At 38.6% G+C, this 27,568-nt stretch overlaps 1 protein-coding gene and 1 long non-coding RNA gene across 5 annotated transcripts in view; both read right to left on the bottom strand.

Moving 5' to 3' along the window:
* Positions 1 to 23,570, bottom strand: part of ggnbp2 (gametogenetin binding protein 2) — a 31,581-nt gene extending 8,011 nt beyond the window's left edge. For 2 of the 4 annotated variants that reach the window (XM_087251922.1, XM_087251923.1), the window contains exons 1-11: positions 22,998 to 23,570; positions 22,338 to 22,448; positions 13,678 to 13,758; positions 11,821 to 12,074; positions 11,358 to 11,456; positions 8,894 to 9,007; positions 4,977 to 5,186; positions 4,472 to 4,646; positions 2,312 to 2,494; positions 1,386 to 1,533; positions 807 to 932 (exon numbers count right to left, since the gene is read on the bottom strand). In XM_087251922.1, the coding sequence (XP_087108048.1) occupies positions 807 to 932; positions 1,386 to 1,533; positions 2,312 to 2,494; positions 4,472 to 4,646; positions 4,977 to 5,186; positions 8,894 to 9,007; positions 11,358 to 11,456; positions 11,821 to 12,074; positions 13,678 to 13,758; positions 22,338 to 22,430 (1,483 nt within the window). In that variant the 5' untranslated portion in view covers positions 22,431 to 22,448; positions 22,998 to 23,570. 4 annotated transcript variants of the gene reach the window in all.
* The window catches only part of LOC147843792 (uncharacterized), a 1,319,745-nt gene that overhangs the window by 159,245 nt on the left and 1,132,932 nt on the right, over positions 1 to 27,568 (bottom strand). The window lies entirely within an intron of this gene.

Here is a 27,568-nt window from a genome sequence, read left to right as displayed (position 1 = left end):
CAATGAACAAATAAAAAATAAGAAAAAAATAATGTGTAACATGGTGCAAATCCTCAGTAAAAAATTAGATATAATTATTTACTATAGGCTACTATAAATAGTTACATAACTTATCTAGATTCAATCTGGACCATCCTTAGGTTTTATGTGCCAGCATATGGTGTTGACCCTGCTGCTTCTGAGCTTTTGCGTTGCAGACAAACAGCCGCACCGTCATTTGCGTCCTTTGAAAACAGCAAGACCAGCACTTCGTCTTTGCTGTGCCACTGTTTTGTCATGTTTTTGTGCTGTTGTGCATGCAAAAGTTTTTTGCATAGAGTATTTTCACTTTGATTGAAAGCAGCTGAGACTCTCTTCTTTATGTCAAACTTTGAATTGTACGGATCGGATCAGCGGATCAAAAGTTATTGAACATTTAAGAACAATACTTATTTATAGCCGCGGGCTGTTTCGGTCTTTAAGGGTTAAAGGCATTGGTGATGATTTCCCAGACACAAAATGCATGTTGGTTGTTACATTTTTTAAAATATCATATCACGTATTGAAAATCACATTATTTAGCATGCTACAAGTAGTTATATACATTTTTGTCTTTTAATATTGTCATTGTTGTAAATTGTTGAGTGAAAATGGAAAGAAAACCATCAGAATCTGCTGAAATTACCAGTAAAGTAGTTCCTGGAAATTTTCAGAATATTTACCAGTATTACTGTGTGAAAGGGGTTAGTGTATGAGTAAAAAAACAACATGCATTTTAAAATATCTGTCAATCAGAAAATAAATAAATAAAAAATTGATTCGCATACCTGTCTCGTCATGGCTACACATGCCCTCAGTGCAGGCCACATCTGAGCCCTCTCTGGAGCCTGTCTCGCTGCCCTCCATACTGGAACAGTATCCACAATCACTGCCATTACTATGAGGCAGCAGAGCTGGAGAGAAACAGACACAAACGCATTAATCAGATACTTTTACACTTTATCTGCATCACTACATAGAAAACCAGGGCCCTTTGCATAAAAGTCCTTAAGCTAAGAAATCCCTCAGTTTGAAGGTTAAGGGTACCTTTATTTAAACTTTTATTGGGTTGCAAGAACAAAAACCTTTTATTTACATCACCTCGTACTTCAGTGTCTCATCAAATCTCATCAAAATGCTCTCTAGTATGTAATATGCTGGCAGAGCTGTGATGAAACAAAAAGCTACGGGGGAGGAGTTACTTAATGCCCCGCCCTCTCTTCATGTTTGAGATTACGTCAAACATCGGTGCATAAAAAAATGCAAAGCACTTTACGGGACCTTTAATGAAATCCCTTACTCAGAGAGACCTTTTGGTTAAATTTCTGAAGCACTATTATGCAACCGGGAACAGACCATCAATTTACCTTTCTTAGTTTTGGGGGAATGCAGAATGGAGGCGGTGGGGCAGGTGCAGGCGGAGCTCTGGCTGGTGATGATGACCTCCACACTGCCAGCAGACTCTTCTCCACTGCCACATGACTTACAGCCGCTGTCCACAGACTCTGATGAACCCTGCCAAACACAAACACAATTCTTATTAGATTCACTGCAAATGCATCTTACTTTGAAATACTGTCCTCTTGTAGATCTTTTAGCATTCAAATGCTAATAGATATCTAATGTTAATAGAATTCACTTTTGCTCCAGAGGCTATTCATTATTTTAGTTTAATATAAAAAAATTTAATGTTTAAGTATGGAATTTATTATGAAGCATGCTGGACTGTGATTTTAGTTTATGCCACTTTATTAGGTACACCTGTTCAACTGTTGTTAATGCAAATTTCTAATTAGCCAATCACATGGCAGCAACTCATTTAGGCATGTAGACATGGTCAAGACGATCTGCTGAAGTTCAAACCGAGCATCAGAATGGGGAAGAAAGGGGATTTAAGTGACTTTGAACATGGCATGGTTGTTGGTGCCAGACGGGCTTGTGTGAGTATTTCAGAAACTGCTGATCTACTGGGATTTTCATGCGCAACCATCTCTAGGGTTTACAGAGAATGGTCTGAAAAAGAAGAAATATCCAGTGAGTGGCAGTTCTGTGGGCGCAAATGCCTTGTTGATGCCAGAGGTCAGAGGAGAATGGCCAGACTGGTTTCAGCTGATAGAAAGGCAACAGTAACTCAAATAAGCACTCGCTACAACCGAGGTCTGCAGAAGAGCATCTCTGAACACACAACACATCCAACCTTGAAGTGGATGGGCTACAGCAGCAAAAGACCATTAGTAATAGTGCCATTAGAGAAGACAGAAAACAGGAAAAGAGGTGCATTAAAAGTCATTACCTCATCAAGACTTTTATCTTTCTCCTCTTCCACCTCTTGTTCAAAGCCACACTTGTTTTTACGTCTGTTCTTGCGTTTCTGCCTCTTTTTCTCCTGTTTGAGCTCCTTGGCTCGCTCCTCTTCTGAGAGTTCCTCACAGAGCTGCTCCAGTCGACTGATGCCCTGAACTTTCTCCACCGCCATCTGCATCACATTCAACACATGACCTTTACAGTCAGCATGATAATGTATGGCACTTTCCCAAAGCACAAACCCCGAATGAAACTCATTCACAGTCTCTTTATGTCTCTTTTTGATTAAAGCATCAAAACAATAAAAGCATTGAATTTTTTTGTTTTTCTTCCTCACATTTCTTAATTATAATTATTATCATTATTTTATATTTATGAGCCAAGAATTATGATTGTTAAAGATTTATAACCAACATTAACAGAAGACACTCATTAAAACATCAATGTAAAAATATTTTTTTCATATACCAATGAGAAAACTAACCATTCACACTGAAAAGAAAACACTATGCAAAAATCTAAATTTGGCCTCACAATACTCACAAAAACAAATCAATCTGCTTTTTTTATTGATATGCTCTCTACGTTATTTCCTATTATGTACCTATTGCCGTTTCTACTGTTTTTATGCTCATATCATGTGTTTATTTTCTCTCTGTAAAGCACATTGTGCAGCCTTGTGGCAGGTAGAAACATGCTATACAAATAAATTGAACTTGAACACAATAAATATAATAAAACTGTAAATATTATAATTTTTTTTTATTTCCACTGTCCTTCAAACCACTGTTTTACCCATTTGTCAATAAGTTTTCAATCAATTTTAATATAAAATACAATATAGCAAAGTCTGTGGCTCAGTGGTTAGCACAATCGCCTCACAGCAAAAAGGTCACTGGTTCATGCTTGTTCATTCTTGGCATTTCTGCGTGGAGTTTGCATGTTCTCTCCGTGTTTGTGTAGGTTTCCTCCAGGTGCTCCAGTTTACCCCAGAGTCCAAACACATGCGCTATAGGGGAATTGAATAAACTAAATCGCCTGTATCGTACGTGTGTGTGTGTGTGTGTGTGTGTGTGTGTATGGGTGTTTCCCAGTACTAGGTTGTGGCTGGAAGGGCATCCACAGTGTAAAACATATGCTGGAACAGTTGGTGGTTTAATCCGCTGTGGCGACCCCTGATAAATAAGGGACTAAGCTGAAGGAAAATGAATGAATGAATTTAGCAAAGTCACATTGTTATATTATAAATAATTACAGCTCATAATAAACATGCCTAATGTTTACATAAATATTTATATTTTCTAAGTGACATTAATCCACCCATTTTATGATAATAAAATGCACTTTGTCAGTATTAGTTGTAGGCACTTCACTGGCATTAATGAGCTTTGTGTATGTAATATGTATAAAACCCCCCTGTAATTTACTTTAAGACAGACTTAACAATATGTCTTTGACCCTTGTATACTGTTAAAATTTCTGATATACTTTCCAGCTTTACAATTTAAATATACAAAAGAAATCTTGTTTTCAACCATAAATAAAAGTACATCTCATTCATTTTTTTTCCATAGCTCATTTTAAAATGTAGATTGTGTCAAAGCAGCAACATAAACATATTTCACATTTTAGAAAGCTTCAATTGTCTTTCCAAGTACTTTTTAACATAAGAGGCCATAATGTTTTTTTATTTAAAGGTCCAGTGAAAATTAAAATAAAGTTTTTTAGATGTTAGTTTCAGTCTGTAAGTATGATGGGTATTTATTTAGCTTATGTCACTTCCACCTAAATCTATCAACAGTTTTGTTGACATCACCTCATACATCAGTTTCTCACCAAATCTGACCAATCAAATGTTTTCTAGTATCTGACATGCCCCGCGCCCTTCTTGTTTGATGAGCTTGAGCTCAACCACTCTCACTGGCAGAGCTGTGATCAAAGGATGCTCTTGGCTGTATTTTAAAAGGGGCTGAGCTACTCCAAGTCCCACCCTCTCTTCGTGTTTGAGTTGAGATTTCGACAAACATAATAATGCACATTTCAAAGCACTTCACGAGAGTTTAACGTCTGGATATAAGACTATGTATATCATTCATGGAAATAACACTTAGGAATAACGCACAGGACAAATGTGAGACGAGAGCATCACCTCAAAGCTTTTGCGCAGTGCATCAATGCCCAGATAGAAGAGCATCTGCCATGTCTGCTCCTCTGCTCTCAGTTTCTGCCAGATCCTGTGCAGCCGCTCGTACAGGTGAATTCCCAAACAAGTCAACACCTCCTCCTGCGCGATATCGATGGTTTTTGCATGTTTCTCCCGACGCCTGAAAACGATCCAAAACACATTTAGTGAAAGTATACAGCTAAACCCTCAATTACTACTGAATTTAGTTTATTTAATGACTATTACTTGTGAACTTAGTATTATTTTTCAAATATTTCCCAAGTGATGTTTTACACAATGTTTAACACATTTTTAAACAGAATGAATTTCATAGCTAATTTCTAATAACTAATTACTTTCGTCTTTGATTAATAATAAAATAAGTTATGTCTGAGTAGTTTCAAGAAGCGTGGGAACCCTGGCATATTTTAAATATCGTTGCACGCATTAAATAGAGTCAAACAAGCTCCTCATGGACTGAACCACTCACTCGTAACCCCCTGCAAACTCTGGCTCTGCTCGGCCCAGTAAGTGAGCGATGAAGTCCGTCTCGCAGCAGACGTGGATGTGGCGCTCGTGAGGACAGCAGCGTAAACCTTCATACAGAGCCGCACAGTAACCCTTCTCCTTACTGCTGTCCAGATCCCCCACAAGGATGTTATACGCTCTCAAAACCTTGTTCTTACAGTCAGTACAAAACCTGAGAATGACAAGAAAATGTTATATTATATAATGTTATGCATATTATATCTTTTTTTTTCCATATTTAGTAGAGCTGCACAATTAATCGTTAAAAGATAGCGATCTCGATTCAACCCCCAAGACGATCTAAATCCAGCATTTCTACGATTCTGCCAATCATATTTTCAAGTTCAGGAGAGAAGAAAAGGCGGCTGCACGAGTCTTTTTATTGTTTCACACACATTGCTCAGTGACATTGACACCTCCAAATGATGTTGAATGAGTCACATCCTGTATTTATAAGCTATAATTCACCTACAAATGTCATTTTTGTCTTCATATAATGATGTTTTCGCGATCGGGAAATCACACATGACGTGAGCTGCTGAGCGTGAGCTGTTATCACAGAGGGGGCTCTTCTTAATGATAGACGCACGCGTCTACTTTAGTGAACAGAACCTGCATATGTTGCAAGTAACAGGTAATAAAATTGTAAATAATTTTCAGTTTGGGGCACAGAGTGATCGTTTGGGAGCCGCGCGCGAAGTATGAACAGCACTTAGCAGTCAAAATAAAACCAAAAGTGTGCACTTCATTTAAATGATCATATCGCATTTTAGAGTTATGATTACGACAAGCATTTGATATGTGTTTTCTTTTATAGTGAACCCACAGTTGTGCATGAAAATAAATGTTTACAGTGTCAATATAACTACTCTAGCTTATAAATTGTTGAATATAATCTGATAATGGCAAATGTCTGATTTTACCAGTGAATAAATTTGTCTAATATGACAGATTGCAAGCAAATATCTCAAACATAATAATTCAACATCAGAATTATTAGAAGTAGAATAGAATTATTTGTAGAAACCAGTAGACCTACACAAAATCGATGTTGTGCCATATGTTTGTTTTTACCTTACCTTTATTTTACATATATAGAATCATGAGAAAATCATGATCTTTATTTTAAGCAAAAAAAAAAGTCAGGATTCTCATTTTAGGCAGAATCGTGCAGCGCTAATATTTAGTTTTATTTGTTAATATAAGTGTATGTATAGATGTGATTTATACATTTATTTATTATTTTCTTTGGATGTAACCAAGCCCTTCATGTCAAATAATAACATATGGACTAAACAAATATGAGAATGTCTTCCCTCACTGGCATACATCCCTGACATATCTGGAAGGTTTTGTGACTCGAGATTACATGAGCGTTTTTGTTGTAGTTTTTTATTAAGATGTACCTCTTTTGTACATTTTCTATTTCTTTGGATGTAGCCAAGCCTCTAATGTTAAATGTTAACATATGAACTGAACAAATAGGGGAAACCTTGCTCCCTCACTGTCAACTGTGTGAATTTATATCCTTTTTTTCCTTTCATTGTCGTGGTTGTGGTAGGGGAAGGGTAATGTCCTGCTTTAAATTGATAATGCAAAAACTCAAATAAATAAATATTCGAAGACAAAGCAAGAAATGAAAATCAGATAGAAAAATAAAATTTGAGATGTAACGTAATGTGCATTTATATAGCGCAATTGGCCAGTAGCAGCAGCAATGAAAGGGTGTTTAGTGCTGCTCAGTGAGTGCAGGACTGGGCTAAAGCTGTCTACAGTGGATTCAATAATGTTCCTCCACAAAAACATGTAGCCGTATCTTGGTGAGTAAAGGATTTTCAAATTATTGCTAAATATTAATTAAACCATAGTCATAATGTAGACAGAGTATACAGGCTATTTGTATGTTTCAGACAAGCGGCAACCTCCTGCTCTCCCTCGGGAGGCCAATACGGAAGTAACTGAAACTGCAATTCATCTAAAATCCGCTAGTTCTGGCTCCATAATAGAGATTTCAATTGAGCCCACTGTTAGAATGGCCAACTTTACAGCAGAAAAAAAGGTGTTTACAGCCTGCTACAAAGAACGCTTAATGACAACTGTGAGGGGGGTGAATTTTTTTTAACTCATCCGTTTCCTTTTTATTAGGTTTTATTAAGTTAGCATAATTAAGGGCGTGGCCACTTGATTGACAGCTAGGTCTCGCTGTCGCCATCACTTCACCTCAGCTGACTCTGGCAGATTAGCCACTGAACTCGGCATCTTCATCATATTTTTGTTTTGTGTGGCTTTAAACAGTCAGTTGCCTTTTGGGATTATTTCACTTAATTGTGCTCACAAACCATTCAAGTGGCCTCCGTTCCCCATGTGAGTAAAGTTATATACTTATATACCATCTCTATACATGTATTTGTTTTATTTAAGATCATTTATCATCTATAATGTTCTTTAGACCTTTAATGCACTGCAGAATCTGTCAGATTGATTAGCTGTAGGCTCTAGATCAGTCATCTGAAGCGTTGTCATACAGTTTTATGCTGGATTTCATCAATAGTCTTACAGTAACTAACAGACTATATCTGAAGTGTTTGGAAGTAATTCGCGTTTTCCTCCAGTAGGAAAACGTCATAAGAACAATACTTAGTGGCTTAATGTATTACAGCAGTGTTTTTAAAAGACTAAACACTTTATTGATGTAGTGTACAGCCAAGCACAAGTGTTCAGAACACAAACGAGTCGCAGGTGATAAAGTATTAAGCGTTCTCCCAAAGTAAATTTTGTCTAAGCCAGGTCCAAGCAAACTGCCAGCAGGAGTCTGTAGCTCCGCTCACTCTCCGCCTCTTTTCCCTTGTTTGGTATCCCGCAGTGGGTGCAATGACGCGCAAACAAAATGGCGATGGTTGGCCGCGCTTACCTGTGGCTTCTTTTGTGCTCTTCAGAAACCTATGGGTGACGTCACGGATACTACGTCCATATATTTTACAGTCTATGGTTTCAGATGAGAAATCCACTAAAGGGTACTGCCTACACTTCTGCAAACCTGAAACGTGTTTAATACGGTACGTTTTGTTGCACATTTCAGGTGACAAATCCACAAGAGGGCACTGTCTACACTTCTGCAAACCTGAAATGCATTACAGGCTAAGTGGACCGGTGACTGCAGGAAAAATGTTAATGTCTGTCTGAGAAAAAGTGTACAAAATTTGTAGTGAGGGGCTTTACGGCCTTAAACATAAAAAAATAAAACGGACTACTTTTTGGATTTCGCCTATCGGGAGTTATTTTTGAAATGTAACTTCCGCGATTAACAAGGGATGATTGTACACCTTTGCATTCAACAGAAAAATAAAACCCAAACCGCATTGAAACAAGTATAAGGTAAATCAGGGATGTCCAAACTCTGTCCTGGAGGGCCAGTGTCCTGGAGAATTTAGCTCCAACCCTAATGAAACACACCTGAACCAGCTAATCAAGCTCTAACTAGATACTAGAAACTTCCAGGCAGGTGTGTTAAAGCAAGTTGGAGATAAACTTTCCAGGACACCGGCTCTCCAGGACCGAGTTTGGACACCCCTGGGGTAAATAAATGATTCTAATTTTAATGTCTGTGTGAACTGTCTCTTTAAAATCACTGCCTCCCCAATCTAATGCATATCACATCTCTGTTTGCATTGTATGACGGGTCAGCCTGTGATCAAGCAACAACCTAACAGCTTGCACAATATGCAGTCACATTTTACTTTGTGTGAAATCAGTGTCAGAATCAACCAATTTGCTTTATAAAGCTCATCTATTGGAATCAGCCATGACAAATCTACACCAGTACATCACTAACCAAATTCCCATTTTTGGTACTTTTAAAAGACAGTGTGGATCTCTTACCGGTGTTTACGCAGGTACGTCTCCAGAGTCTCCAACAGAGATGAGCTGTCAATCAAAACCACTTCATCACGACAGTCCTGTGACATCAGTTCCCACACATCCATCCAGCTGCCCCTGCACAACCACAGACACATATGCTCATTACATGGTCATTGTTCAAACTAGAGCTGCACAATTAATCGTTAAAAGATAGCTATCTCGATTCGACCCCCTAGACGATCTTAATCCAGCATTTCTACGATTCTGTAAATCATATTTTCAAGTTCAGGAGAGAAGAAAAGGCGGCTGCACGAGTCTTTTCATTGTTTCACATAGGTTGCTCAGTGACATTGACACCTCCATATGATGTTGAATGAGTCACATACTGTATTTATAAGGTATAATTCACCTACAAATGTCATTTTTGTCTTCATATAAAAATGTTTTCGCGATCGGGAAATCACACGTGACGTGAGCTGCTGACCGTGAGCTGTTATCACAGAGAGGGCGCGCGCTCTACTTTAGTGAACAGAACCTGCATATGTTGCGAGTAACAGGTAATACAGTTGTGAATAATTTTCAGTTTGTGGCACAGAGTGATCGTTTGGGAGTATGAAGCAAAGTATGAACAAGCACTTAGCAGTCAAAATGAAACCAAAAGTGTGCACTTTATTTAAATGATCGTATCGCATTTTAGAGTTATGATTACGGCAAGCATTTGATATGTTTTTCTTTTATAGTGAACCCACAGTTGTGCATGAAAATAAATGTTTACAGTGTCAGTATAACTACTCTTGCTTATATATTGTTGAATATAATCTGATAATGGCAAATGTCTGATTTTACCAGTGAATTAAATTGTCTAATATGACAGATTGCAAGCATATATCTCAAACATAATAATTCAACATTAGAATTATTATAAGTAGAATAGAATTATTTGTAGAAACCAGTTCACATAATACACATAATATTATTATTAGGGATGCACCGAAATTAAATTCTTGGCCGAAGCCGAATAATAATGAATTGCTTGGCCGAAGGCCGAATACCGAACGCGGTGTTTTGCGTTTTTTTCCATTTAGTTTGCCAATTTTTTCAACATTACAATAATTAAATAGAAAAAATTAGCTTTTTACAATTTTGTGTTGCTTTTCAGAGAAATAAATCAAATAACAAAAAAACTATTTCAAAGATATTTAACACTGAACACTTTTTTAACATTCCAGCAGATAATATACAAACAAAGCACAATATAACTTAAAATAAATAAATTTGTAAAATAAAAAAATATTTTTATTTGGCCATCTTTGAAGCCCCCCTTCTTGAATAGCCGATGTTAGGCCTATAACTGACTGCTGAACGAATGTAACTGTATGTCTACAACAACAAATGTGCATTGAATAGTGCAAAAAATGTGGATGACAACAAATGAATAACTATCCTAGACATAAGCCTACTTAGCCTACTTCTTCAGGAAAAGTGGCAGGTTCTTCTTTATAAAAAGTAGCTTTTCTGCTGTCTCGCATGAAAGTCGGTTCCTTTTCTCATCGATGACATGAGATGCAGCACTAAACAGTCTCTCGCTGTCGGCTATCGGTGCGCGGCTCATCTGTAGTACGAGCCCGTTTACTCTCTGCGCTGTTTTCATCTCCTGCGCTGTGCATCACCTGACCGTCTCCAACACCTAGCGGCTTTCCCAAGTCTAACTCGGCCTGGATCATTTCTCGTGTGCGCTGCTTTTTCCCCATATCCAATCAATGATCTTTATATCGTGGATCAAGCACAGTCGCGATGAAGTACAGGAGTTCTGAGTCCGCCTGACTAAATCGTGCGCTGACTTTTAGAAAAGAGCGCACTTTCAGCTGTTTTCACTCCGTGGTCTGTTTCAGCCTAATTGTTTAAAAGACGCTTTAGTGCTGCAAAGTAAATGTATGACGTCTGCCACCGATGAGCTTATCTCTTTTGTTATCTGCTCAAAGGGGGCGAGAAGAGAGAGAACGTTCCTCTGGACAATTCAGCAGAACAGTGTCTGCAAACGGCCGTTTTTGCCTCTTTCTCTGACACTTTAAAGTGCTTCCACACTGCTGACATGTTTGCTGCATAAAGCGCGCGCCTCTCAATCTACGCGGGTCATTAAAAACGTCATTATTCGGCAAAATTTATTCGGCTTTTTTACTTATTTAGCCAAACACCGAAAGGTTTTTTTTTGGCCATTTCGGCCGAATAATTTCGGTTGCCGAATATTCGGTGTATCCCTAATTATTATCGATGTTGTGCCATATGTTTGTTTTTACCAAACCTTTATTTTACATATACAGAATCATGAGAAAATCGTGATCTTTATTTTAAGCAAAAAAAATAAAAATAAAAAAAATCGCGATTCTCATTTAATCCAGAATCGTGCAGCTCTAGTTCAAACATACTGTCAACAAAGTAACCAACATCTTGCGTGTTAAAAAAAAGAAAAAAGTTCAGTACTCACCCTAAAGGCTTTGGTTTGTGTGTGTCTAACGAGTGCAGCTGACAGCGCTTGTTCTTTTTACTCTTGGGAATGGAATCAATTACGTTGTTCAACTTTGACCTATAAAAGGAGGGAAAAAAACATCCATAACAAAACACATTGATGACACAGATAAGGCTGGAATTTGATTGGACAATGAGGCTTTGACTATGAATAATAGCATTTTATTGCCCAGTGAGGACATGATGATGAATAATAGCTTAAAATAATTTCTTGAAGGAAAGGCACTGCAGGCAAAAAAAGTTTTCATGCACTTAAAAATTGTATGATTTTGAGCCTTTGACTTTTTTTTTGGTATAATAGAAAAAAAATTATCCCTTTTACTATCCCTTTAAATAATTTGCATTGATAAAATACAAGTTTTTCTAAATAATGATTTTAGATTAACTTCATCTGGACCCTAAACAGAGTCTGTACCACTTACCCATGAACATAAAAGAGTGTGTAGAGCTTCCTGGGGTCTGTGATGCATGCGCGTGTGACTGAAAGCACTCCAGATGATCCCACAGTGAGCGGTTCCAGCGCAAAATAGCCAGAGTCTGTGAGCTGAGAGAAGAGCCGCTCCACGCTGCGCCGACAGCCCACACACGGCACCGACTGAGACAGAGCGTTGAACACTTCGCGTGACATCACCATCAACGCCATGTTCAGGTCCTGCTGCTTTAGCATGCTGTGATGCTGGAGAACAAAACACAGCAGGTACAGTCAAGATGGAAACTTAAAAAAAAATTAATTAATGAATTAAAAAAATTGAAAAATAAAAACTCTCTCCAAATCTACTTTATTGCTATGCCCCATGATGCTTTGAGAGTAGCTGTGGTTAAACTGTACACAACAACTGCCAATGCACTTTCTTATAGGTTCACTCCAAGAATCCTCCAGTGTTCAGAAAGTGTTCTTTATGTCCACTTTCCTTGGTAAACAAAGCAAGTCTCTCATATAACATATCAACTAAAAGACAGAAAATATTACTTTACAAACTGCATTGTAAATAAATCATATGAATATTTTCATAGTATTCAATAATATTACTGTAAATATTTTCAAAACTGAATAAATATAGATTTACACATATTTACTCAAGTAAATAAACAGAATTAATGATAGGCTAAAAGTTTCTGGAAAATCTGTGGAAAATCTGCAGAATTCTGAGCATGCAGATCTGTGTGGGCCTACTCATAACATAGTAAAAATATTTAAAAACACACTATAATCTGCTGATTTACTCCATAGAGCTCCATATAAAAGCCCGAAACTATTTTGCACAGGTCAATCTAAAGCAGGGGTCACCAAGCTCGGTCCTGGAGGGCCGGTGTCCCTGCAGGATTTAGCTCCAACTTGCCTCAACACACCTGCCTGGATGTTTCAAGTACACCTAGTAAGACCTTAATTAGCTTGTTCAGGTGTTTGATAAGGGTTGGAACTAAAATCTGCAGAACACTGGCCCTCCTGGAACAAGCTTGGTGACCACTGATCTAAAGGGTTAATGCTGCCAACTGATGATCAACAGTTAAAACTACTAACACTCTGTTACATGTTTGTATGTTGCTTTAATCTTCTCTATGACTAACTGAAACACTTATGGATCCAAAAATATGCTGTATTCATCAGCTTTAAAAATATTTAAAAAAGGGAAGAATTACAAAAATGCAATGGTGAAAATTGTGGAAAAAGCTGTGTGAGATTTGATTAAAAACAGGTAGAGAAAACCACAACTGTGCAATGTCTTTTTCATATTCATTCATTTTCCTTCGGCTTTGTCCCTTATACATCAGGGTTCACCACAGTGGAATGAACCGTGAACTATTCAAGCATATATTTTACTCCAGCTGCAACCCAGTGAAACACTCATTCACACACACTCATACACTACGGCCAATTTAGCCTACCCAATTCCAGCGACCTTCTTACTGTGAGGCAACAGTGCTAACCATTGAGCCCCCACGCCACCCCCTTTTCATATTTACATAGTGAATTAAAAATGATTAGGAGAAAAAGGCTATATGAGGAATAGACTAGTGAATTGGAAATAGATTTTGTGACATATTCCAGCATTATATAATGATAGCATTATCACATTAAAATACCAAGAATTATATGTTTTTATGACAGCATTACCCGATATTATCTGCAATAATGCAAAAATAAATAAATAAATAATCAGACTATTCTCTATTCTTAAATATAATTTTTTTTTCTTTTCGGTTTTAGGGTTAAATATGACCCAATTCTTGGCAGACTTTGTACGATTCATTTTAAATGATAAAATGCCATAATTTACCTCAATAAACTGCTTCATCTGTGAACTGCTGATCTGGTAGCTGTCAAAGTCCAGAACACTGTCAGGAAACTCCATCACCATCTACAAAATAAAATCCACAAACTCTAGTGTACATCATCAAAATAAAGCACATTCAATATAAAACCGTGACTTCAGTTTGCCAAGTAAAAACAGGGGAACATACAAGAACTATGCTTTATTTGTAGTGAATTAGGCAAACCTTTAACCCTGATTTTATGGTTCTATATACAGTGCTCAGTCAAATGAATACAGTTAGTAATGAATATTTTCAACCCTTTCTCAGTGAATATAGGGACTATAATTTGGTGCATTTGAACAAAGCAGATTTAATTAAACAGCTATATTTATGAAAAAAATAATAATTAGGTTACCAAACATCTTTAGAAACAGAAAGATAATACATTTGGGGTGCTTTCACATCTGTGGTTTGGTTCATTTGGTCCAGACCAAAGGCAACAAATGATACATTCCAAACCAGTTGAAAAGAGCAGCTATGATACAAGTTTTATTTATGGAGAAAATTAAAAATAGCACTGGGTGTTTGGGTGCCCTGTGTTTGTCTGAGGTAATTAGTCTACCTAAATGTGTATGTTCTACACAAATTATGAAGCCGGTCACTCAATTCTTGTTATGTGACTGGCAATGCGCTTGCAGCATTCTGAAAGTAGAAATGTTTTCATCTGGGTGCACCTGGAATATGCACACGCATGCATTCCCAATATGTGCACAAGCCCTGTGACTTCATGCAAAAAAACAAACTACTTCATGCAAACACGGCTTATTTCACAACAGCGTCATAAAGAGGTTTATTACCTATGCATGGCAAAAAAAATTATAATCTGGACACATACAAAAGTACACGCACTTATATGTTGCACACATGCATAGGTCTGTTCTAGAGAATTTATTACACCTTTACCAGTTGATTTTTATGGGTTTTTTTAGCCACATGTCTGTTTTTGAGACATTACAGGTCTTTGATAAAGATCTAATTGTTTTCTTTTGGAAAGATGTAAAACGTCTGTGTACGTGTTAAAATTGTGCTTAAAATGGAAATTACAATATTGTTTAAGAGTCGTGTAAACAAAGCAGTCCCATCTTTGTATGCTTCCGATTAACTTTCCCATCCATTGCACGTGCGAAGACCCGTCCAAATGACCTTTAAGTATGTAAATCTGTTGTTGACATCACGTTTTTTCACATGTCAGTGTGTGTGGAGTTTGTGTGTTTAAGCATGGCAAGTGCAGGAGATATAGTGCAAATATGCAGGTGAGGCCAAATCACAGAGCATTCCTGTCAGTGTTTTACACACTCGATATAAATCCAGACAGACAAAAACATAACGAATGCTGTTTTAAAGATAGCCTAGATCAGTGGGCAATAACAGATGAATACTGTTGCAAAGATAACCTAGATTAGTGGGCACTAACAGGCGGATCGAGGTCCCTGTCCAGACCTAGAAGCGTCCAATACGGATGTGGACATACAACAAGTCTGTTACCTTAGGCCCCGTTTACACTAGTGCGTTTTAGTTTGAAAACGGCGTTTTAGAATGAAAACGATCCGCGTCCACACTCGCGTTTTACCCAGCGTTTCTGAACTGCTCTCAGTCCACACCAAAACGCTGAAAACGCACATCACGTGACCACACACACACACTTTGGCAAGGGCTGCAGCCCATCTACCCAGATGAGAGCTGTGCTAGTCGGACTTCTCATCAAGCATCTGATATTCAGCAAAAGAGGGTATGTTTCGTATTTTCACTGAAATTGAAAGGAGGCAGTTGTTATAGGCTCCGTTTTGTTATAAATATCCACACAGTGAAGATGACGCTCATATATGCAGCAGGACGCCTCAACATTTCTGCTGTCTGTTAAGTTGCTAATATTAAAATGAAAATAGGCAGTTCCTCTTATATTAAGTTTACATTTTATTGTTGAGAAAGTGAAACAACGTAGCCAGGGTGATGTGAATGAAGTTATAAAGTACACTGTTCCCTTTGAAGATTTACCCGTGTCCTCAGTATGTTTTCCATATCAAACTGAGAAGAAGAGATGCAGCCTTGATCAAACTTGCGAAGTCTGAACTTACACAGAGAAGATGCAGGACTGAACTGTGTGTGTTAGGCTACTTAATATTGAGGAAAAGCCCCAATCAGAGAGGCGAATGTCTGCAGCCCCGCCTCCGTTTTCAGATGTCTCCGTCTTTCCCCATCCACACTGAGACGGAGCAGCAGCGTTTCAGAATGAAAACGGCCTCTTCAGCGTTTTCGAAACGCTCCGTTTTCAGCGCTCGAGAACTCCGGCGTAGTGTGGACGGATGGCGTAACCGTAGCAAAACTTATGCGTTTTCAAACTAAAACGCATTAGTGTAAACGAGGCCTTAGTCCAGCTCCTTCTGGGTGCTATTCCGCATCTGATCGCTCATGCTATTCACTCCGTTTACCCGCTGTCTGTTAATAAGATCGACTGACCTTATTAACTGACTGTTCCCACTGAATTAAAAGAGAAGAGCCGAATGCTCTCTTTGCTTAAGTTTCATTCTCTATGGCCCCGTTTACACTTAATACATTTAGGTTTTAAAACGTATAAATTTTGCTACAGTTACGCAATCCATCCTTATCCGCCAAAGTTTTCGAGCACCGAAAACGGAGCATTTTGGAAACTCTGAAGAGACTGTTTCATTTTTAAACGCTGCTGCTCCGTCTCAGTGTGGATGAGGGAAAACAAATACATCTAAAAAAACGAAGGCAGGGCTGCAGACATTCACCAATTTTGATTGATGCTTTTTCTTCAATATTAGTAGTCTAAACACAGTTCAGTCTTGTATCCTCTTTAGACTTCGCAAGTTTGATATGGAAAACTAACTCCTGAGGACACGTCGGGTAAATCTTCAAAGGGAACAGTTTAGTCTGTAACAGGGCTCGAAATTAACCTGCTTGGTAGCACCGGTGCTCCTAACTTAAAAAATTTAGGCGCATCAGCCAAAATTTAGTCGCACCCACCAATTATGAGCACCGTTACTACAAGTTTGATACAAACAGATTTATTGTATTTGAAATCAACACTAATCAAACTAACAAGAAAAAAAATTAATATATATATGCAAGCGTAAGGAAAATATGTCTCAACGAAATCTCGTTATCACAAGAAAATAGATTTTTATAACATAAGTGTGTGACCAAAGCATACACGGAGCGCTCACCGGCCCTGCACGCACTGCTTGACATAAATCTGTTAACGGTATAACTGTGCTGTTGTCACAAGTGCTGTCTGATATTGCACTGATGCTTTTGACATTTACTGTACCTTATTATATGCATACGTCATGTTAATAGAAATACAGGTCTTTTCATGAGTAGCGATAACAGTTTACTCAGTGCAAGCCCGTTTGTGATGGTGTACGTGGTGTTAAATTTGACATATAGCTGCCCCTTGCACAGCGGACAGCATCTGGAGATTATATGAAGGATTAAACAGAAGCTGTCGTGCTAGATGTGGCAAACAGTTACCTGAAAACTCCATCCCACAGACTTTTCATAGCGGGCTTGAAGCCAACGGAAGTCTTCTACTTTTGGAAAAGTGTAGATGGTGGTTTAACATTCAGCACATGATCAATAGTAAGATGTGTCATTATTTATAACTTTGGATGCCATGGTTTCTCAAACTAAATCTGTCCGCGTTATCTTCATTCTCATATTCAGCGCTTTAGTTTTTCGCGCGCGGTAGTAGCTCTCCCTGTCATCCAAAGCCAGAAGGCGCTGACTGAGTGATTGACAGCTGATATTAACCAATCATTCGTGTTCAGTGCTAGAGCAGTGATGGCCCAATAAGAAGAGCGCGAAGGCAGGGCAAGCATTACGGACTTGGATTTGTTAACTGCAGCAAGACAACTGTTTTAAACCATTCCTGAGCGCTGCGTTTCACGTTCCAAGTGCAGACAAAGAGCTTAGAGATGCATTCTGCGTGAATGTCTCCCGAATCTGCGCATGTGGTGAACATTTTGCAGTAAAAACTGGTCGCACACAACAATTTTAAGCACTCGCAGAAATGCTCCCAATTATATTTTAAGGTCGCATAGATAAAATTTCGGGCGCATATGCAACCAAAATGGTCGCAATTTCGAGCCCTGTGTAACCTCATTTACATCACCTTGGCTGCACGGTTTCACTTTCTCTATAATCAAATGAAAACATGATAAGAAAATGGCAATTTACATTATGATATTAATTTAACAGACACCAAACATGTTGAGGCGTCATGCAGCTGAATATTTATACGAGCGTCATCTTCACTGTATGCATATTTATTAAAAAAAAACAGCCTATAACATCACTGCCTCCTTTCATTCTCTTTGAGAATACATAACATACCCGCTCTTTTGCCGATTATCAGTTTTAATAGTCAACAATGGTCATTATAAAAGTATAACGTACAATATAGGAAATGAAGGCAAGCAATCAGTCAACTGGTGCATCATCAGTGTACGCGGTTACATTAATTAATATATTAACCTAACTTATCGTTGCGTTCAGCCAAAACACAATACAAAGAACAAGTAATAGATTCAAAAGACCAAAGTCAGGGAATTTGTGGTTCGATTTAAACAACAAGATGAGTTAAAGGGGTGGTCCACTACGATATTATATTTTAAACTTCAGTTGATGTGTAATGTAGCTGTGTGAACATAAACAGCATCTCTGAATGTAAAATATTCAAAGTTTAATGCAAAGGGAGACCTTGATTTGTACAGAGTTAGCTTAGCAACGCCTACAATTAACGAATTTTGGGGACTACAAAAAATACTTCCGCCCCCTGTGAGATCACAAAAGTTCGTTATTGCGCATCCCACACTGCGCAGGTAAAGGCCGTGGCCAGAGGCGCTGTAACGTTACTGCAGAGAGAGAAATGCCATCCTGCTGTTTCCACAGAGCTGTTCTGTTTCTGTTGTTGGGCTTCCAAATGACACGACCCAAACACAGAAATGCTTACAGTTCAATATTAATTATGTTCCAGAGAACTATAAAATACATAGCAAGCATGATTTGACAAAACACAGCTTCCAGAATCTCTCCCAGTTCAGTGCTGGATTCAGTTAAAATCTCCTCAAAGATGGAGCAAGGAGACGCTGTGAACTCTGAGTCATGACCTGTAAGTGTTTTTATTTGTTAAAATTGATCATGACATGTACAGTGTCTAACTTTAACGGTGTGTTGTAGCAAAGATGTAAACAACGGGAAATTATGGTAACCGCTAACGACTTAGCTAACGTTACAAATCCATATTTATCAAACGGCTGTAAACGGGCACACACACACATACACATACACGCACTCTTGGCCAGCACCTGCGTCTCTCTGTGTGAGACGGCAGAGTTTCTCTCTATAGGCAGCTATGCTATGCGTTTTACAACTCGGACAATAAAGTCGCAAAAGATATGTGAACGATTCATGTTACTTACACAGGCATATTCCGCATATGCATGAAAGACGTCCTGTAACGCGTTGATTTAAAAAAATACAGCAATGATTTCCCAACTGGAGTGTAACATCAAAAACAAATCAATCCAGGCTCACAAAGGTCTCATCTCACATCTTGTGCTTTATTCTGTCACCACAGAAAATAACTTAATCCGAGCATGAGAGAAAAAGAACAATAAAAATCTCTCCCGCGCACATGCGCTTCTCGTGTTACAGATGCTTCATCGTATACACGCATAAACACACTAAAAGGCACAGAAACAGTTAAAGGAGCCGCATCCCATTTTCACTCGTTACAGACACGTGTTGACTGACTGACTGACTGACTGACTGTTTACACAAAACGCGCGTGCTTGTCAGGGCGTGACGTGAAGCCGATCGGCGTATCACAGCATATTATGATGATGACCAATCAGAGTCACTTGAGGGTGGGCCTTTTAGAGGAACTAGGAAATATGACAGTCGTTTTCATGTTAGCTGAGTAGCTGTGTATAATCAAAGTGAGATTTATGAAAAAATAACACGATTTCCTTCAAGTTAAACATGAGCACACATTGCTTTGCATCTTATTAACACAACCAAGCCTTAAAAATAACATTCTGGACCACCCCTTTAAATATCATGTTTAACAAATAAAAGTGAGATTAGATCCAGCGGTAGATCCTTGATGAACAGTCTGACGCGCACACAGCTCTCATATGGGCAGTGTATGCCAGAGTGTGTGTGTGTGGTCATTTTCAGCGGTGTAATGTAGACGCAGAGCTGTTCAGAAACACTGGGTGAAACACCAGTGTGGATGCGGATCGTTTTCATTCTAAATCGCTGTTTTAAAACTAAAATGTATTAGTGTAAAGAGGGCCTATGATGGTGCCAAGTGAAACGGAGCCCTCTGGAATCATAATACAATCACATAGAAATCATAAATAGAAATGTGTTGCTCCTTTGGTAATGCAATCCTAATGTAAACAGAAGTTATCAATACTTTAAAAGTGCTCAAATGTTAGGACGTGTTGACATAATTATTAACTGCATAGTTGGTTGAGACAGTTGAGTCGAGATGTAAAATACAAAAAAGGAGAAATTTAAGCTTATTTACTTAAACATTTTATTTGAACATATATTTTGCAAAATGCCCTACTTTTAAGCTGTTGCATTGTCAGGTGTTTGTTACCCTATAAATATGTTTATTGTTCTGTAGGCATTTTTTTAAAGCATAAAACAATCCATACCGTACCGGAACCATGACCCTAAAACTGTGATACATAACTAACCGTGAGTAGATTGAACCGTTGCACTCAGGGTATATGCAGGAATCCTTAACAGGGCTCGAAATTGCGACCATTTTGGTCACATATGCGCCCGAAAATTAATCTATGCGACCTCATAATATATTTGGGCGCATTAGTGCGACTGCAGATAATGGTTGTAGTGCGACCTGTTTTGATTTTTTGTAAAAACGTGCTGAATTGCTCTTTTTCATGCCGCTATATTGGTTCATATCAGCTGTCATTCACTCAAGGTATTCCGCTGTCAGATGACAGGGAAGGAGCTTTTATGACCACGGGAAATGCAAACGGCTGAAGAGTAAAAACTTAAAGCACGCAGGTTTGCAAACCCCACCTAAAGTTAAAGCGAATCATGACACGTCACGTGGTGAATAATGATCCGCCAGCTGAGATCAATCGAGTACGCGCTTCTTGGAGAAGGTGCCCGAATCTCCATGCGTTGCATTCACTGTGTGTTCAGCACAAATGTCCGCTAAAAGTCAAATCTAATACTGTACATATCATCGCCAAAGAAGCTCGCCTTTACTAAGTTTACACTGAAACTGCGGCTCATAACAAAGACCGGTATTGCGCCGATGGTTAGCGCAAGAATCCTGCTCTGCCTGCTCATAAATTGGGTCGGCTGACTCGCCTGCTTTCCACTAACACAGAAAAATGAAGATCAGCTCAGACTGAACCTTTAAATTGACACAAACTGAAACCAAAACTTTTAAAGAGTGATAAACAGACTTTTTATAGCAGATAACCTACATTCACGCACATTCAAGGCAGTATCATAATGAGAAATGGAATTCATTGTTACTATTATTGTCATTTTTTATCATCATTAATATTCTATGGCCTAATTATTAGACATTCATTTTGGAATTATTGCACACAAATATCAATGTCTTTGCAGCATTAGTTAGATAGTCGTTTCTGGTTTTTGTCAGTCCTATTAATGTCGTTTTAAAATACAATAAATCCCTTAAATCCCTAAACAATTTGCAGCGGTGCTCATTCATTTTTGGTGGGTGCTCCTAAATTTTTTCTGGTGCTCCTAAAATTTTTTTGGTGCTCCTAAATATTTGAAGTTGGGAGCACCGGTGCTACCAAGTAAAAAAAGTTAATTTCGAGCCCTGCTTAAGGAAAGTTCAAACCCTTTCAAGACTTTTTAAAGACCTTCTCAGAATATTTTAAGACCTCATCGCCACTTCAAGTTTTAATCAGTATCAAACTTTTATCTTAATTAACAGTTGCAAATAAACAGTTGTAGTTAAATGGAGCACAACCGTGCAACAGAACTCAGATAAGCTCAGAAGAAACAAAGCCTAAAGAATAAATTGCATGGTTGTTTTCAGTGACAGGCTTCAGCCAATGTTTAAACTCCTTTTTCTCCATCCAGGAGTACGCAAACTTAAATTTTCCCCATCTGTTTCACTCTATGATTTCGCTACATGTAAAGAGCATCACATCACCTTCCTGCATTTATCTCAAATTACGTCACATCACCCAGACGGAGGAGCTTAGACAGACGCACCCCGGCCCGAACCAATCGAGTGGATTGAGCACGAAATTGATAATATTCGGAGGAAATTAAATATATTCATGCTTTTTTGGAGTTAAACACTTTGGACAACGCTCAAATAAAATGTAAGAACTCGTAAACATTGATTAAGACTTTTTAATACCTTTCAAGGGCCTTCATTTTCTCATAATTGACTTATCAATTTTTAAATGAACCCGCGGACACCCTGGCACCCCAAATGCTCATATATATAAAGCACTGTATATGCAAAAAAATCTTGCACAACAAGAGCAAGAAAAAAAGCAAATATCTTCAATGACCCTAGACTTAAAAACACCGCAAAACACAAGCAATTAAGTGATCTTACCGTGAGTGTATCATCGATATACAAGGGAATCTGCCGTGCAAGAAAAAGATAGTCCTCCTCCCCATCCCTACAGACAGCCACAAGACGTGCCATGCCTTCGCCCAGATCTGCCTGTTAGTGTGTGGAAAACAAATCTTAGTTAGCCGTTCATTCATAATATAACAAGACAATTCATTTTTATATCCAGATTAAAGCATGATGCGCCAACTCTATAATGCAAACAATGAATGCCTTCCCAGCAGCCCTTGTAGCTTTGCTAAGGATTATTAGCTTACACATATACTCTTATCTGCCTACAGAGGCTTAAACACTTATTATACCCATCTGTACACCGCAATCTGAATGCAGCTTTCATTTACGTGCATCATATGTGCACAAGTGTCATAATAAATCACAGAAATCTTCCTTTATTAAGGGATGCAAGAGTGAAGAGGTCAAGCCACATAACGTGCTAACAATGAGCAGCTAAACAACCAGCCTCTCGCAGCGATTTAAAAACATCAAATTAAACACTTCAGGTCATATTTATATATAGTAATCCCCACATTCTGGATGCCATGGAGACATTTATATAATCAGAGGAGTTAAAAGTACACTCATGTTCCCTCCAATGACACATATGCTAATTAGCCTATTAGCCGCAAAAATGCTCACACCCACCTGTAGAGCGAATTAAACGAGTCATTTTGGATGTACGCGAGGTTTTAAATGCTGCAGGGATGGAATCTGAGATGGTGTTACAAAAATGAGAGCATTTTGTGGGTCGAAGTCAAGTTAGCATGCGGCTAACCTGTGAAACTTTTTCAAGCTGATTAGCATGCTAGTGCTGTCAGTGACTTGCGCGGACAGCACGGCAACTTTAAAGCTAACAAAGCATGTTTTATCGCATGCTAAACACGACGCAGGTGGACTTTCACAATTAAAAGAGCTATTTGCATTCAAAAGTATCCTGTCACAGATCTACTTTGACGGACTGGCATCCTCAGCGTTAACTCGACACATTCCGGTGTTATCCAGCTCGCGCCGTTACTTTTTAGTCATTATTGCAGTTAGGAGCGCGAGAAAAATGCAGGAATATCAAGCTGCAGCTGTCGTACCCACCTGTTTTCCAACGTTGTTTCTTTTTCGGACAAAAACAAACAAGTGCGACAGAGGCGTATGTGGCAGGCGAATGTTCGATGACCCTTGGCTCCCTAATACGTCAGAAAGTAGTTCCGGGCGCTGGGGAGGCGCGGCCTGAGCAGTTTGAGTCATAGATATATACACTAGATGTCGCCTGGCCTATTGTTGTCTATTGGACGGAATGCGTCAATAGCGCCGCCATCTTGCTACAGGGTAGCGCTCCTTTGAAATGAATGCGGGACCAAGGTACAGTTGAGGACTGTGGCCATGCAAAGCCAGACATATACACATATACACATATATCTGTGATCGGGAGTTTTCCTGGATGTTAGTATGTAATTTTTTTTTCCAATTACGAAAATAATAATTTTACATCACTTTTCTACATTGATGGATCAGTGACCGCACGGGCATTCCTGACAAAAAGCTTGTGTTTGTGTGTACAGAAATGTACTATTCACCCTCACTGTTAAATTTAATCTAATCCGTGTCCTGAAACACACCTCCTCTCCTGCTTTCACTTCTCATACTGACGGAGAGAGCGACTCGTTTGTGAATGAATCCCCCGAACGACTCTTTCACTAACGTTAGCCGACAATAATACAAGTTTCTGGCAGCGCAGCATCTCGTTGTCATATTTCTTTTGCATTGTTTGCTGATTTTATTCAACAAAACTAGCATAAACAGAGTATTTAGTGCGAGTTGGAGCTGCTTTGCCGTATGGTGAATGCAGTAAGTGACTGTTATCATCAATACCTGATTAGCACAAAAGTACAGAACATACAAAAACAGAAAAAAAACATAATATTACCTATGAAATGTTCTGCCTTTGTGCTTTATTTTCTTTGTTTGCTCGTTACTACACTCTTAGACAGCGCTAAAGTCCCGCATCTTCACGTAATAACACTGTCTTGACTAGTGCGGTTGAATGACATTTGTCCTGGGAGCACTGTACCAATGTGGCGGCGCTATTGACGCATGCTCAGGGTCCCTATGCGATATCTAGTGTATATATCTATGAGTTTGAGTGACACGTGGGAGGAGACAGATTAAAGAGAAGCCTACTTTACGATTAGAGACCAACATTTCATCAATTGTAATGATCGAGACTACAGATAAAATTTAGCTATGTAGCTAATTTTGAGGAAGTTCTTTGATTGGCCATTGCTCCTGTCAAATAAAGAGTAAATATAACAGCTTTAAAAAGATAATAAATTTAAATAAATAAGAATTGCTAAACAATTTACAAACCATCAACGCAGTTTCATATATTTTTCTTTATATATATATATATATATATATATATATATATATATATATATATATATATATATATATATATATATATATATATATATATATATATATATAGGGTTCTCTATGCTAAGTATGTTCTTTACTGGCCAGATTGGACCAGTGGTTCGGATTTTTACTTGCCCTGCCAAAATTTTCACTGTCCTCACCAAAAAAGAAAAAGTTAATTGCTATTTCTTAGCCACATATGTTAAATATAGTGACACAAGATAATGTCTGTGAATCTAGAATTATAAAATAATTGAAAAATGTTAAAATATTTAGCAGTAAAATAAATTTATTCATTTTCTTGTCGGCTTAGTCCCTTTATTAATCCGGGGTTGCCACAGCGGAATGAACCGCCAACTTATCCAGCAAGTTTTTTTTTTTACACAGCGGATGCCCTTCCAGCCGCAACCCATCTCTGGGAAACATCCACAAACACACACACATTCACACACACACTACGGACAATTTAGCCTACCCAATTCACCTGTACCGCATGTCTTTGGACTGTGGGGGAAACCGGAGCACCCAGAGGAAACCCACACGAAGGCAGGGAGAACATGCAAACTCCACACAGAAACACCAACTGAGCCGAGGCCGAACCAGCGACCTTCTTGCGGTGAGGCGACAGCACTACCTACTGCGCCACTGCCTTGCCCTTAGTAAAATACAGCAGTATGAAAAATGTGCATGTATTTTGTTGCAAAACAAAAGGTGGCTGACTTAAAAGTGACTGAAAACTATACACAACATACCTTCAGTTTTTTCGTTGTGTTGTTCATTCATTCATTTTCTTGTCGGCTTAGTGCCTTTATTAATCCGGGGTCGCCACAGTGGAATGAATCGGCAACCTATCCAGCAGTATTTTTTTGTACACAGCGGATGGCCTTCCAGCCGCAACCCATCTCTGGGAAACATCCACACACACACTCATACACTACGGACAACTGTGGGGGAAACCGGAGCACCCGGAGGAAACCCACGCGAAGGCAGGGAGAACATGCAAACTCCACACAGAAACGCCAACTGAGCCGAGGTTCGAACCAGCGACCTTCGTGCTGTGAGGCGACAGCACTACCTACTGCGCCACTGCCTCGCCCGTTGTGTTGTTCCCATGTAAATATCTGTTTCCACAATGTTAGAAACAGACATTTTCTTTTAGCCTCATAATTTGATGTTGTGGTCATCTTGCCAACTATTAAAATTTAGTGACAAGGCAGCACTGCCCTGATCGGGCCAGTAACGATTCTGTCTACTGTCCCGAGCATCTCTCATGCTTTTTTAAAATCTTGATAGATTAGCAGATTTGGCTTGAGTGCTGACTAATCTACCCAGGTAGCAATGAATTCTGGCCCAGATTTGGCATGAAGCATTCATCCGGCACCGGCATATCCTTCTGAGACCCAAAGAATTTTTTATTATTTTTTTTTCAGTGATTTCCTACATCCTTTGGGTTAAAAAAAAAATCTACAATTTAGAGTTTCTATATTTTGTTTTTATTTTTAATTTTACAGCATGCACACTGCACCCTTGGGACCACAGGAACCTTTTAGATCGAAACGACAAACAAAACTGTACAGGATATGGCTGCAAAAGGATATGAATCCAATATTAATGTAACAAAAACAAAACAAAAGCCATTTATTCCTTTTGTATTGAAACAGTTTAGTCTGAAAGAGAGCCGAACTAAAAACAAACAAAAAAAAAGTGATGTTAATCCAAAACAAATTGAACATAAAAGTGATTTAAAACTGATTGTCATTCTCTAATTGTCTGATTGTCCAGCCTGATCTCACGAGAAAACGTAAGTATTTTACGTTTTGCCAGTTTAGTGGCTAATTCGTACGAATTCGTACGAGTTCAGTCGTATGAAATGGTACGATTTTAAAAAGGAGGCGTGGCACCTGACCCCACCCCTAACCCCAAGCGTCATTGGGGGATAAGCAAATCGTACTAAATTGTACGAATTAGATCGTACGAATTCATACGAATTAGCCACTAAATGAAAAAGTTACGAATTGCCGTGAGATTGTGTTGGATTGTCAGACTAAATCAGAGTCTCCCTCAGCTATCTTATACTGAATCCTCTCCACTTCAGTTCTGCCTCTTACAACATGCAATCATTAACTACATTAAGATGGTCCTGGTGTCCACTATAGTGGACATTTAAAAAGGATGATATTTTGAAACAGCTTTGAAAGCTAAATGTATTGTTCCTGACACTTTAATAAACCAATATATATGTAATAATAATAATAATAGTAAAAATACATTTAAAAAGCTACATTTTACATGCCTTCCTCCTTCCCATAAAATGTGCTTATTTGTATGTCGGCCCTTTTGGATGCAGTGTAAGAAGTGGCTCCTAGCATACCAGCCAATCACATAACATAAGACTAGAAAGCCCAGGATGTCCTAGGGCTTGACAGAGCAGCTCAAAAAATTCAAAGAAAATTCATGAAAACGTAATGTCCTACCCAATTCACCTGTACCGCATGTCTTTGGACTGCAGGGGAAACGGAGCACAAAGAGGAAACCCAATCGAACATGCAAACTCCACACAGAAACGCCAACTGAGCCGAGGTTCGACCCAGCGACCTTCTTGCTGTGAGGCGACAGCACTACCTACTGCACCACTGCAAGTTGGCGGTTCATTCTGCTGTGGTGACCCCGGATTAATAAAGGGACTAAGCTGAAAAGGAAATGAATGAATGAATATTATTTTTAGATTGTAAAAATTATATAAATATAATTAATTGAAGAAACGTGTTTATAATTATTTTTAAATTATACCATACAGTATTAGGACT

This window comes from Danio rerio, chromosome 5, assembly GCF_052040795.2.
Source record: "Danio rerio strain M-AB ecotype USA chromosome 5, GRCz13ab, whole genome shotgun sequence".
Classification (NCBI taxonomy): domain Eukaryota; kingdom Metazoa; phylum Chordata; class Actinopteri; order Cypriniformes; family Danionidae; genus Danio; species Danio rerio.
Note: the sequence above shows the minus strand (reverse complement) of the source record. Positions and strands in the feature narration are given on the sequence as shown.